Source organism: Ursus maritimus (assembly GCF_017311325.1).
Source record: "Ursus maritimus isolate PB19 chromosome X unlocalized genomic scaffold, ASM1731132v1 scaffold_X1, whole genome shotgun sequence".
Taxonomy (NCBI): domain Eukaryota; kingdom Metazoa; phylum Chordata; class Mammalia; order Carnivora; family Ursidae; genus Ursus; species Ursus maritimus.
Window position 1 is genome coordinate 56,287,961 of NW_024423319.1, and position 15,405 is coordinate 56,303,365.

General features: G+C 34.5%; 1 protein-coding gene across 1 annotated transcript in view; it reads left to right on the forward strand.

The window, feature by feature from the left end:
• The window catches only part of POF1B (POF1B actin binding protein), an 86,945-nt gene that overhangs the window by 24,864 nt on the left and 46,676 nt on the right, over positions 1–15,405 (forward strand). Inside the window, exons 4-5 of the mRNA XM_008700619.2 lie at positions 5,279–5,380; positions 10,218–10,400. Coding sequence (XP_008698841.2) covers positions 5,279–5,380; positions 10,218–10,400 — 285 coding nt within the window. The remainder of the gene's footprint in view (positions 1–5,278; positions 5,381–10,217; positions 10,401–15,405) is intronic.

Below are 15,405 nucleotides of genomic sequence, written 5' to 3' on the forward strand. Positions count from 1 at the left end.
TTCCCTATACTTGTGGAAGCAAAACCCAGATGTGCAAAGTTAATGCGTGAATAGATCGAGAAGCGGAGGAAATAAATGAAGATTACTCTTCTAAGAAGGATATCTTTCAAATAAATGAAGGAAAGATGGGATGGTAGCTAAAGGAAAACAGAATCTTGGAGATCTGAGAAATTTATAGGGAGAGGAAAAAGAACCAATAGTAAGGCAAAAGATCCCACAGAGAAGGGGCAAATGGAACATAATTCTGGAAGAGACAAGAGGGGATAGGATTCCAGGTATAGAGAAGTGACTTCAGGATAAAAGGAGGACTTTGTCTTTCTTGGTAATGAGATGGAAGGAGCAGAAATTGAAGAGAGATTTTTGAGGTACAGATGAAAATGAAGGGATCTCATTGAATAGATCTTGGTTTTCTCAGTAAGAAGAAGGAGAATGAGGGAATGTGAGCATAGGGGATTGAGGAAATTGAAAAAACATTGTAACCACAGTTATAGAGAATTTGATAAATACAACTGTGACCATGAAGGTTAGAGAGACTCTTAAAGTTAGGTAACTTGAATTTGTACTGAGCCAAATCAGCAAACATTTTTTTAACTTCTTCAGCAAGGTTTCATGGCCTGGGAACAGCAAAGTAGATGCTGGGGATTATGTACTTTGTTAGATGTGAGAACTACTGCCATAGATTCTAAAAGTAACAATTAAAATGATAAAATCAGCCATCTTTGAAGACACCTATTAATTTTTAGGGTGGATCTGGAACCAATTCAAGTGTACAGATAAAAAAAATAAGCTGCCAAAATAGTAAAGCTAACAGCTCATTTGTGAAAAATCTAAGACTTTAATTAAATTTATTTTGCTGAACTGTTTTACTAAGAATGATTTATTCAAATATAGTAAATTTTGGTTTTAATTTTTTAAACATTTTGGGAAAATAATAATCTCCTAAATGTGGAAGTTTTTTTTCAGTAAGTCATTTAAAATAGTAAGCCCAGCACACATTTTGGAGAGAATCAACACTGTTAGGACCCAAACCATTTTTCTTCTCAAAAATAATAATGGTTCAGCATTTATAGTGAACAAAGAGAAATTTTCTTTTGCTAACTTTGTTTTCCCCTGTTAGAAGGTGCTTGTATCTTTAAGATAAACATTCATGTCATCTCTTCTCATCCAGTCATCTGTTCATTCACTATGGGGTATTCAAGATGGATACAGTCCCTGCCTTCAATAAGCCTATTTTTGTGTATACTTTATCTTGATATCTTAGAATAGCTCTAACAAAGTTCTCATCAATTTTTTTAAATGCAGTATGGACTTAAAATATTATATTACTATATTATTACAAATCAATATCATTTGTACATTAAAATCACAGATTAAAGGTACTTTAGAATACATTAATTTACTTGATATAAAGTGCTCTGCATTACTATCTCCGTGATAAGAAAACTAAGCCTCAGAGAAGTTAAATGACTTTCCCACATTTCCACAAGTAGGTGATAGAAGCAGAACTGAATACAGATGTTATGACTCCAGAATTTTTTTCCATTACACTTTCTTCCACTAATTTTAATAGATCTAATGGATGTGTAGTAGTCCAAATCCAATCCTATTTGGAATTCTCACCTGTTGACATCTCTGAAGCATTTATACTGTCACTTATCTTTCTACTGCTTTATGAAAATTTTTCATCTTTATTTATTTATTTATTTATTTATTTATTTATTTATTTATTATAATAATATTTTTTATTATATTATGTTAGTCACCATACAGTACATCCCTGGTTTTTGATGTAATGTTCCATGATTCATTACTTGTGTATAACACCCAGTGCACCATGCAATAGGTGCCCTCCTTAATACCCATCACCAGCCTATCCCATTCCCCTACCCCCCTCCCCCTGAAGCCCTCAGTTTGTTTCCCAGAGTCCATAGTCTCTCATGGTTCATTCCCTCTTCTGTTTACCCCCCCCTTCATATCTCTTAAGACTTATGTAGTTACATCTTTGATCTTCACTTGCCTGTTCAGCAATTGCATGATTTTAACAAGATCTTCTAAGCATATGATTCTGAAATCTAGAACTAGAACTGTAGCCATGAAATCTCCACTCATTGTGTGCCGGACATCTATAACCTGAATGCCTTCCTGCACGTTTTGATAAAAGTCTCTTTGCTAATTCTTTGCATAATTTAATACATGTTTAAGAGATTACTGTGCTCTATATATTTACTAAATATTATGAGGAATAAATGCATGAATCAGACCTAGGTTTTTATCAGGAGCATGTAAAATTCAATGTGTCTCAACTTTTCTTGTTTTTGTTTTTGGCACCATTGGTTATGTAGATTTCTCAGATTTAAGATCTTAGAGTCATCTTTGGAAATTACTGTCCTTGATGATTTAGGATAATCTCTTAACTAGTCTCCTCCCCTGTACTCTTTCCTTTCTCCAACAAACCTTCCTAAAGTAGATTTATGTTCACCTCACATCCCTGTTTAGAAGCATTCAAGGACTTCTCACTGCTTTCAGAGCCAAGCTTCTGTCTGCCTTCTGTGTCCCTTACATATTACTTTACACTTTTACAGTCTTGGTTTCATGACTTATTTTGTTTACTTCATTTGGAATACTACTTTCTTCCATCTCCTCATATGCAAAACCCACCTTAACCTTTTCTCAAATGCCACCTGATCCAAGTAACCTACCTGAGCACTGCCAGATGGAATTCAATTTTTCCTCTTCCGAATTCCATCCCATAAGTTATTTCTCTGTGCCTCTTAAAGGCACTTGCTTCTTTCTACCTTGTATTATAGATGTTTATGTTCATATATTATCTAGACCAGGAATCAGCAAAAATTTCTGGTAAAAGGCAATATAGTAAATATTTTAGGCTTTTCTGTCACCATAGGGTTTTGGCCTTCTTTGTACTTACAGTCTTTTAAAAATCTAAATATCATTCTTAGCTTGAGGACATTATAAAAATCAGCTGCTGGCTATAGTTTGATGAATGCTGATCAATATTCAGTGTTCCTGGTAATAATCTAAGTGTGATTCATGCCTTATAAAACAGCACTGGGTGTTATATGCAACTAATGAATTGTTGAACACTACAACAAAAACTTATGATATACTATATGTTGGCTAACTTAACATAATAAAAAAGAATAAAATGACAGAGTAAATTGGAAAATGAGGAAAAGAGATGTATTTTTTAGTGAAAAAGTTTAGCCATTTCTTAAAACAGATCATTGATATATAGTCTACATTTACATAAATGTGCATATTTCAGTCAAGTCACCGTTTATATTTTTAATCTTTACTATCACCAATAATATGCAGTAAGCTAAAGTATATTGATATCAGTTATGTTGACATTAAATAGTTATGATGACTATATTGTTACAGTTTGAGGCTATTGCAGTGCTAGATTTATACATAATTATAAGTATTAAACATCTCAGTAAAATGCTTTAAAAAACTTAGTCAAGTGTATTGTGCATAGTAAGTTCTTTTTTTTTATAATGATTTTTTATTATATTATGTTAGTCACCATACAGTACATCCCCAGTTTGTGCATAGTAAGTTCTTAAACATGTGTTATATGATTGCAAATAACTACCAAAAAGTCTTTTTTTTTTTTTACAAAGACAAACACAAAAGAGCTTCTAGGGGAATCTTTCTAAACATATCCACCTTTAGATTTAACAATTCATCAGCTAGCCAAATTTAATCACTTGCATATTTATTTCACCAAAGTATTCCAGGGACATTTAGTTAAAGTACCTTTTATTCAAACTTGAATACGAGAAGTATATAGCTTTGGATTTAAGAGTGTCTTACATTCTCAACAACCAGTGTTTTCATCCAGTTGTTTTAAGGTTTTTACAATAGCAGATGACAAAAATGCTAGCATATTTTGATTTTGAAATGGTCTTAAACATATTAACTGGTAGCAGGCTTATTCAATCCTCTTCTATACTGTTCCCCTGTATTACAAAAATAAATGAATGCAATTTTTCTCTGTAACAAAACAGCCTCAACTCCCCCCATACAAGTAGACTCATATGAAAACCAAAAGAAAGGAAAGAAATATAGTAATATTGCATTTATTTTAAACTCTATTTTTAGAAGATTTTATTTATTTATTTGACAGAGAGAGCCAGCAAGAGAGGGAACACAAGCAGGGGGAGTGGGAGAGGAAGAAGCAGGCTCCCAGCCGAGGAGCCTGATGTGGGGCTTGATCCCAGAACACTGGGATCATACCTGAGCTGAAGGCAGACGCTTAACGACTGAGCCACCCAGGCGCCCCTGCATTTATTTTAAACTCTTGATCTAATTCTTATTAGTCCTTCCCTGATTTCTTTCAGATCTTGGACATGTCACCAGTCTTTATTTCATTGGCTGATATCTTTTAAGCACTTGGATAATCCTACATCAATTTAGTTGATTATATGGGGATACAGTGGCGCTTAATGACTCTACTCTGTTCTTAGTATTCAAAACATATATTGTACAGAGAGACTTAGCTTTGGTTATAATCACAAGTAAGAATTACACACTTCAAGTGCACCAAAGCTATGTTCCAGGAAAAAAAAAATCTTTAGTATAGTTTTATCTACTTTACAGCTCAGGGATGAATTGTTTATTTTGCATTTCTCCAATAATACTTTTGCATAAAAAGAAACCTGCTAGTGAACTCAATTTAAATGAAGTTGACCTCATGTGTGTCTACCTCAGAAAACTCACTATATCTTACTTTAAGAACAGGAAAAACTCTCTTCTATTCTCTGAGGAAAAAACTCTTTTCTATCCTCTAACAATTAGATTGTCTCTCTTGAGACTTTATTAAAACTTGACCACTAGAAAAAAGAAGAAAGAAAGAAAGAAAGAAAGAAAGAAAGAAAGAAAGAAGGAAGAAGAAAGAAAAAAGAAAGAAAGAAGAAAGAAAAAAAGGAAAAAAGAGAAAAGAACAGGAAAAAAATTATCTTTTTCAGCCCCTTCCAATTTCCCTTAAAACACTTTGTTAGGCTTAGTAAAAGGTAGTAGGAGAGATCCAGATTGCTCTGTTTGACAAAATAGACTATCTTTGTTACTACTTCATTACATCTCTCAAAGTTTTATTGGGGTGTCATTCCATTCTCCTGGTATGTTATTAACTCAGAGTTTATTAGAGACTATTGATTTTTTGATTGATATCAATAGAGACTATTGATATTTGATTAAGTTAATGTTCCTCTGAAAAGGTACCTTTCAAAACAAAACACAGTCATTATTGTCTTTATAGGAACCACTTTCTCCATTCCTAAGAGGAGGCCATTTCTTCCCAGGAAACAATGTTATTTATGAAAAAACAATAAGAAAAGTAGAGAAGCTAAATATGGATCAGGTATGTAAAATTTGTTTTAAAGCTTATTAAGTGTATACTTTTGAATTACCAGCATTTTAATAAGAGTTAAAATGACAATTTTCAAGCGCCAAGCTGGGCCACTATGAGTCATGATAATACCTTATTATGTCTACAGCTCTTCATATCATCCTTAACACTTTCATATTCATTCTCTCATGTGAAGTATTATTGTCCCTGTTTTAGTGAAAGGGAAACAGAAGTAAAAATATGTCAAGTCACATAGAAAATTAATGGTAGAAACTGAATTTAATACAGATATCCCAATGCTTTGTATGTTTCTTTTAAACTGGTCTCACACAAATTATAATTTAAAACATTATAACTTTGTCCTAATTGTGGAATTTGAGAAACAAAACAGATGAACATAGGGGAAGGGGGGAAAAAGAGAGGGAGACAAACCATAAGAGACTCAACTATAGAGAACAAACTGAAGATTGATGGAGGGGAGTTGGACACAGGATGGTCTAAATGGATGATGGATATTAAAGAGGGCACTTGTGATGAGCACTGGATGTTATATGTAAGTGACGAATCACTAAATTCTACTCCTGAAACTAATACTACACTATATGTTAACTAACTAGAATTTAAGTAAAGACTTGAAAAAATGTAAAAATTTATATAAAATGAATTTTCAAATGAACAGTATGTATGAACAGATATGTACAGTACTATATACTGTAAAAGTCTAGAAAACTATTTCACATTTTAAAAATTTCATTAAAATCAACTGAGACCAAGTACAACATTCAAAACTGTAGCAGGGCAATGGTAATTCCATAACATCTAGAGCTACTAGACCTATAAGCACAGTGGTTACTGTAGCCAGCAGTTTTGCATTGATCTGCCAGTGGATACAAGCATGTCCAACCCAGACAAAGCCTAGGACTTGTCTCTTGGACATTCTTGAAGTAGTGCAATGTATTAGTTTCTTAGGACTACTGTAAATATGTATCACAATCTGGGTGGCTTAAAACAACACAAATTTACTGTCTCACAGCTCTGTAGTGAAGTATGAAATCATGGTGTTGGCAGGGCCATACTCCCTTTGAAGCCTTTAGGGAAGGAGCTCTCTATGCCTGTCTCCTAATTTCTTGTAGTCTCAGATGTTCCTTGGTTCGTAGATACTTTATCTTCACATGGCATCCTTCCTGTATGTCTTCACGTCATCTTCCCTCTGCGCATGTCTATCTCTGTGTCCAAATTTTCCCTTTTTATGATGATGCCAGTTATATTTGATTAAGTCCCATCCTAATGACCTCATTTTAACTTCTTACTTCTATAAAGGCCTTGTTTCAAGGAAAAAAAAAAAAAGAAGAAGCCCCTGTTTCTAAACAAGGTCACATTCTGAGGTACTAAGGATCAGGATTTTAACATATTCTTTTTGTTGGGAGGACACAATTTAAACTATAAAAGGCAGTTAAATAATATCAAATGAATTTTTATCACAAAATCATTTTTCTCATGCACAAATGAAGCATTAAAATATACTAAATTCTTTTTAATTTTCTTGGCATGAGAGCACATCTTATTTTTATGAGCATTTATGGGCAGTTGTTATCAGATTCATAGGAACTAATACATTATCACTTATTTGATGCTCATTAAAGATAAAATAGTGTAAACTCTCAGAATCATAAAAATCCAAACCTTTAAGACTGTGGTCTGCTTATAAAGTTGGATGTAATAGAGGATTTGGTATGGTATGTATTGAACACATATTTTTCAAAAGAACAATAGAATATTTCTGGACATTATGATACCAAATAGAAAAATTTTATCAAGTATGTTAGTTCTTTAAGGGACACTTTCCTCAAGCTATCAAATTATAACATCTGTCCTTTATCCAACTGGACTGACAAAACAATAAGTTTGACACATTTTAAAAAGAAATGTTTGAGACACATCATTTTGTGCTCCTTCTAATTTCTTGTCTCAAAAAGGATAAATACTTTTCTAAATCTTGGTTCCTAGAGGAAAAGACTGAATATCCTGTACATTATTATTGCTATACATATGGAACCATTAAAGAAGAACTCCTTTAAAAGAACACTGCAGTTACTTACTATTAATTTGAATATTTACCTTTTTACATCTACTTTTTTTATTAGTGACTTAAATGATTTGGGAATTTGGGGACTGCCATGAGAGACTACCCAAGGTAAAAGGAATGATGCATATGGAACAAACTACAACTGCCTTGATATAGTTGAGTTTCCTCAGTGATAGAAATGCAATAGGACAAGCTGGATAAAGCTAGAGTCTGGAATGAAATGCTTAATGTTACATGAGACTAGTTCAAATAGGACTAGCTTTTAGGAGATAAGACCTGCCCCAAAAAGAAGTCTTTGTCATGGAAGGGTGATAAATTGGTGCCAGTTGTAAGATAATTATGCAGTTCATATGAACTGTACTCTACATATTTTTTCCCTCTATCAAAAAAGACAAAATATATGATAAATCAGAAATGTTTGATCTTTCATACATTAAAAATCTAGCTTGTGGTACACTTCAAAAGTATGAGTAATGTATGAATATCATGCTTTAGAACAATAATTTTAGTAGTCAGGTGTGAGAATTGAAACTGAAAATCTGCTAAGACTTCAGTGATACTAATAAGTGGTTCAGAGGCCAGATAGGCTCAGGGAAACCACAAGACACCCCAGATGGAGAGACTGTCAGCATTCTATTCAAGAGTCAGCTGATATATTAATAAAGGAAGATGATTGAGAAATTAGTTTTGTTTTGTTTATTGTCCTGTATTGATATGTCCTTCAGAGTGTTTCCTAACTTGCTTTTTAAAGAGCACATTAATTTTTTTTTCAGGAGGAATTCTATTTCAGTAGTGTACAAGTTCCCCACTGGGTGAAGGTTTTCTCAGCCTGTCACTCTGACTTTATTCTAATCCAGTGTATGAAGGTATTTTGTAACATAAAAGAACAGAGAATACATTCAGTCCTACAATTTGTACAAAAGTGGCTGATAGTACACAGTCTGACTTCTAAACTGTAGAGATCTTAGGGGTAGCATATAAAGTGAGTCATATTTGAAAAGATCCTGGAGAAAATGATTCTATGAACAAATTCTATGACCTTTATTATCAATTACTACCAAGGTAGTTTCTATTTGTAAAATATGTTTCTTTATATATTTTTCTTTCTTTCAAAATAATTTTTGTATACATAAAAAGATAATTTGTATACATGTTAAAAATTTCAAAGCATAAAAGATATGAAAAGATAATAAAAAGAATATAAAAAGAGAATAAAAATATATGCAGTGGTAAAAAAAAAAAGCCTCTCTATCTTAACCCTCTCATCTCTCAATTCCTCTTCCCAGGGACAGTCACCTTTAAAAGATTTTTGCTCTATGTGTTTAAAAGCAGTTGTGTATATTTGTAAACATAAACATATGTATATTTTTTAAAATGTTATACAAAAGGGAGCATAGTACATTCCTTCTTATGCATCTTGCTTTTTCCATTTAATATAGTTTGAAAATTGTTCCACATAAAAAAAATATAAAATTTGAAGTGTTTTACTTTATTAATGCAGGTCAGCTTTCCACTGTCAAAAGGAAATAGAGCATTGAATTTATACTTCCAAAGCTAAATGTATGTGCATGAATGTAGCATTCTGGTTCAAAATAGAGAATGTTTTTCTCTGAAAACTGGCTTTCAGATGCCTGCTATCAAAGTAGAATAATAACAACATAGTATAGGAAATTGAAGTATATCTGAAATCCTCAAAACTAAAACAACCTGATATCCTTTATTATCCTGTGCTCTATACTTTATCAGCAAAAAAGCCATGACAAATAAACAAGCAGATAGTAAAGATTTAGTTTAAAACCGAAAAGTTCCAGACTATTTTGAGGACAGTAAAAATTCAGCCTTATGTTCTGAAAGAACTCTGAGCTGGAAATCATGAATTCCAATCCCAATTTTTCCAAGAATTAGTCATGTCATTATGAGTAAACCATCTTACTTCTCTGGACCTCAGGGGTTTTTTCCACCTGCAAAATTAGTGGGGTGGATGATGATTAAGTTTATGATGACAATGATAATGACATAATATGATAATAGTAAATGTTTATTACCCACATACTTTGTAATAGGCACTTTACAAACATTAGTTCATTTACTCCTCACAGCAACACAATGAGACACATATTATCTCCATTTTTGCAAACGAAGAAACTGAAGCTCATAAAGATTGCATAGTTTCCCAAGATCACAGAGTAAGTGGTAGAATCAGTTAGAATCCCCGTTTTCTGCATCTGAAGCTTCAGTCACTGTTTTCCAACCTTTTCTCTTAATTTGTGCTTGATTTTCATAAGCATAAGAATTTTGTCTGCCCCCACTGTGATTCTAATATGCTTCCTGATATTGAAAATCACTGCATTATATTATTTTCTAATTTTATATCCATCTACATCTTCAGTATGATAGCATTATTATAAAATTAGATGCTGAAGTGCCTGTTGAATCATCAGAGTAATTAATATTAATAGTCATTATAGTTTTAGTGTTAAGTGTAACTGGAATATTAATTTAATCAGAACATGCAATTCCCTGGCCAATTTAGGAGTATTTGGATGGTCACAGCCACCTGATCAAACAAAAATAGAATTTAATACACTTCTCCCCATGAAATAATTTGAAAAAAATAATATATCATTTTTAAAACTACAAATCCTAGGGATTGAATTACTTTGTGAAAGAACAGATTAAATTTTAAAAAATGCATTCAGTGGGCCTTTCTCAATTAGTAATTTTTATTCTCAGTGGCTATTTTGGCATGCATGTGTGTTTTAGGAATGCTATCCACAGGTCCAATGCCATCATCACATTGTCCAACAGCCCCAGATTGTCCACTCTCCACACTGTCAACAATCCCAGTCTAGCCAACAAATCCAAACCATCATAGGAAGTGACTCGATTTCTACAAGCACTGGAAATGAACTGTGCCATGGTGGATCAAATCATGTACATGATCAGGTAAGATCAATCAGCTGATTCCTTATAAAACTGAAATAACTCTCTTAACCCTTCTCACACCACTGTATATGCACCCACATTGAATTTTCATCAAAATATTGAGGTACTTGTGTTTTGTTTGTGGCACTTTTAAAACAAAATTTTCTATTTCCTCTCAGAAGACAAAATAATTCAGGTCTATTAATGCATTAAGTCTATGAGGGAAGTTATAAACTGATTAATGAATACCTAATTTCTAGCCAATCCTCTGTTCTAAAATGGGTTCAATGGTTGTGCAACATTAAATATTTTTATGAGACATGGTATTTAAATGGGCAATGAATTGGAAATGAATTGGAAAATTATCTAAGGATTATCTAAGGATTATAATGGTCACATTTCACAAACTGGCAATTACTTCCTATATGCATTCTATGAAAATATGGTATTTAACTCAAGTCAGAAAATGTATCCATTTTATTGTATAGCACATCAACTAAAAAGAAACTAAAACTTGGTTGCTAAGGAGAAATCTCTTGGGATACAATCACCAGTGACTAATTTATATTCTGAAAACTTTGGAAACTTGGAAACATCTGTTATACAAGTGTTAAAGGAAAAAAAATATTTTATTGTATCTTGGTAAAACTAACAACAGTAACTGAAACAGTGGGGGAATCAACATTTGTATTTTGCAGGGTTTTTTTCCCAGTAACGAAAAACTTGCTTAGATTGACCTCTTTCATAGGCAGCTCTTACTAAAAGATAGAAGGAAAAGAATAAGAAAAAATAAAGGAGACTGCACACATAAGAATTTTGATTGGTTTATATTAAATATATATGAGATTATTTCTAAGGACTGAAACTTTGAAATATGTACTTTGGCCACACTGATCAAAAATAACCATAAAACATTTTAAATCCATATTTTTCTACCCTAAAAAAACCCTAAAATTATATTTTCTTTGAATCTCATGTATGGAAATATTGCCATCTACGATTACTCTAAAACATGGTTCAGATGGTGTTGAACTTCTTACATTAGAGGGATTGATAATAATGCTTAAAAACATTTTATTAAGTTAAATCATTTGAAATTGTCATTTTTATAGGTCAATGTTTGTCAAATAGCAACAATTTTGTACAGTTTAGTCTAATTCCTTGCTTTGCTTCAGAATCCTCATCATAAATAGAGAGTTATCACTCATAAGTTACTTGTAAAGGTTTGCACATGGTAGAGCCAGGATTCATACAGAGAGATGTGGGGAGTTCTTTATCAATAGCGTAAACATAAATGGAGCACTGGACTAAAAGCCTGCTAGTGGAGAGGTACTGGTGATATAACAGAAAGTGGACCAGCTTCAGAGAAGGAAGAACTGGGTTACAGTCCTAGGCTCTGTGCCTTTCAAGCTGTGTGTTTTTAATAAATACTAAATCTCTCAGAAACATCCTCATCCATAAAATTTAGGTAGTAATGTCTACCTCACAGGGTTGATGTAAACTCTAAATACAAACATATGTTAAAAAGTTCTTTATAAACTATAAACTCTACAACATAAGCAAATGTCACAGAGATTTTCAGAGATTCTTAGAAGCTATTTCAAGTGTAAAACTGAAGCTAGAATAATAAAAGTAAGAATAGAGAGAGGGACAATTATCAGAGATGGAAACAATATCACAGGGTTAAGAATCTTGTCCAGTGTCAGTGGTGATGCTATAATATCCTCTCAGTAGCGTAGTACAACTAATAGTATATTTGAGCAGCCTAGATATTGCCTATTTTGAAAATTGGAAGAGCTGAATAACTAATATATTAATTTTTTAATTATTTATGCTTCAGTTTGAGATTATAATCTGGCTTTGCTAATATTGGAGGGGTTTCTTTTTAATAATAATTTTTTATTATGTTATGTTAGTCATCATACAGTACATCCTTAGTTTTTGATGTAGTGTTCTATAATTCATTATTTGCATATATCACCCAGTGCTCCATGCAATATGTGCCCTCCTTAATACCCATCACCTGCCTATCCCAATCCCCCACCCTCCTCCCCTCTAAAGCTCTCAGTTTGTTTCCCAGAGTCCATAGTCTCTCATGGTTCATTCCCCCTTCTGTTTACCCACCCTTCATTCTTCCCTTCCTTCTCCTACCGATCTCCCTGCTATTTCCTATGTCACATAAATGAGCGAGACTGTATGATAATTGTCTTTCTCTGCTTGATTTATTTCACTTAGCATAATCTCCTTCAGTCCCGCCATGTTGCTGCAAATATTGAGCTACCCTATGATCCAGCAATTGCACTACTGGGTATTTACCCCAAAGATACAGACGTAGTGAAGAGAAGGGCCATATGCACCCCAATGTTCATAGCAGCGTTGTCCACAATAGTCAAATTGTGGAAGGAGCCAAGATGCCCTTCAACAGATGACTGGATTAAGAAGATGTTGTCCATATATACAATGGAATATTATTCAGCCATCAGAAAGAACGAGTTCTCAACATTTGCTGCAACATGGACGGCAGTGGAGGAGATAATGCTAAGCGAAATAAGTCAAGCAGAGAAAGACAATTATCATATGGTTTCACTCATTTATGGAACATAAATGTAGGAACATAAGAAGTAGGAAGATTGGTAGGAGTAGAAAGGGAAGAAGGAAGGGGGGGTAAAAAGAAGGGGGAATGAACCATGAGAGACTATGGACTCTGGGAAACAAACTGAGGACTTCAGAGGGGATGAAGGTGGGGGACTGGGATAGGCTGGTGATGGGTATTAAGGAGGGCATGTATTGCATGGTGCACTGGGTGTTATATGCAAGTAATGAATCATGGAACTTTACATCAAAACTTGGGATGTACTGTATGGTGACTAACAGCATAATAAAAATTATTATAAAAAAATAAAGTCAATTTTGTCTGATAAAAAACGAAAAAAGAAAAAAGGGAAAAAATAAAGAAAATTTTAAAAATTAAAGTTGAAAGATTAAAGACTCATGAGAAAAAAGCCATGAATTCTATGTGCTGTATTCTCCTAGTGCTGGAATTTTGCAGTTCTGATTGATTGGTAAAATTGGTCTTGGATGAATATTCTTGCTGATCTTTTGGGGGAGGGGACTTTTGCATTGATTTTCAAATGTCTTTGCCCCAGACAGAATTGCACTGCTCTTGCCAGGGGCCAGGCTAAGGAATCTGCTCTAGTTTGCTCTCCGTAGCTTTTTTTTTTAATGATTATTTATTTATTTTTTTGTCAGAGAGAGAGAAAGACAGAGAAAGCACAAGCAGGGGGAGCAGCAGAGGGAGAGGGAGAACCAGGCTCCCCAGTGAGCTGGGAGCCTGACATGGAGCTCAATCCCAGGACCTGGAGATCATAACCTGAGCCAAAGGCAGATGCTTAACCATCTGAGCCACCCAGGCGCCCGTCTCTGTAGTTTTTGTTCCCTGAAGGTTTTCCGCGCAGCTTTAGAGGATGAGAATGAAAATGGCCACCTCCCAATCTCTGGCTCTGGAGCCAAAAGCTCAGAGCCCCACTCCTCAGTGAGCCCTCAGAGAAATGTAGTCAACCTGTCTCCCTGGTCTCTGTCCACACTCCATGCTCACCCTGCCTGTGACTGTGTATTTCTATTTCTGACACACAGCCCTGTTTGGAGTCTCCAAACCCAGTGATTCCTGCAGCGCGCTCCCTCACTGCTCTTCCCAGGGAGGAAGGGGAGTCTCCCCAGATCTGCCACTTGTTGGGCCCCAGCTTGGGGAACAGTCACTCAATAGTGCCATGGATCCTGGTTTAAGGCAACCGCAAGCTGAGAGCACACTCCTCAGCTCACTCTTTGCAACTGGCTTCTCCGCTCTGATACTTGGGAGCTCTGCTGCACTCAGGCACCCCCAGTCTTTCTGTGACCTTGAGGGTCCTGAGACCACACTGTCCCTGCTAGGGTTCCACCCCCCACTTAGCCACCAGAGCGACATCCCTCAGCATAGCAGACTTCTAAAAGTTCTAATTTTGTGCTCTGCTGCTCTATCACTTGCCAGTAGCCAGCTGACAGAGACTCCCTCCCCTCCGAAGGTCTATCTTCTCATGTATTGCCTCAGATTCACTTCTTCGCACGTCCTACCTTGCAGAAAGTGGTTGCTTTTCTGTTCATAGAGTTACTGCTATTCTTTGATCTCTTGTTGAGTTCATAGGTTTGATAGCTATCTAGTTGAATTCCTGGGGTCAGATGAAATTTAGGTCTCCTACTCCACCATCTTGGACCACCCCTAAGAAAAAAAATATTTTAAGACAGTTTGAAATCATGAAATTACTCTGCCAAATGAATCACACTGGAAGGAAAAAAAATGATTTTGACAGCATTTTATTGCATGGGATTATAAGAAGCTAAGAGGAAAAAATATGCAAAATACTAAACATCAAATTAGCTGTTTGGAGATTCTAATGGGAGCTCAGCATTGAATATTATTGGCTAACAAAATGCCCTCTTCTACTTGGGAAAGTAGTTTTGGAAGGGACACGCATAGAGAGGTGAGGCAGGAAGGGGTTATCTATTTGGCCAGCTACAGCAATGAAATAACCTGAAGATCACAGATTGACACTGACATGACAGCTAGATTTTCCCCATATCCAGTTAAACTTGAATTTTAAAATCATATTGGAAACCATGTTTTTAAGCCACTCCCAGTTTGGTAAATATATAGATGCTTCATACAAGAGAAATACATATGTAAAACTTGAAATCAAAAGTATTCTTTTGATTATTTTGAATAAAGAGTTGCCTAATTTTGATCTTCATTTCCCAAGAAGGGTCTACCACTAAGGAGCTGACTGACAAGATCTAGAAATCTAGGTAAAACTCAAATGTCAGTCTCTAACTCTGCAAGGAATTCAGTTTAGTTGCTGCAATTAGACTTAACCTACACTTAGAAAGAGAATGTAAGGGATTACCATGACATTCTTGAGGAAGTTTTTATCTATGCTTTTTTTTTGGCTTTAAACATTCTTGGTCAGCTTCTTTGAAAAAACTGTAAAAAAAAAAA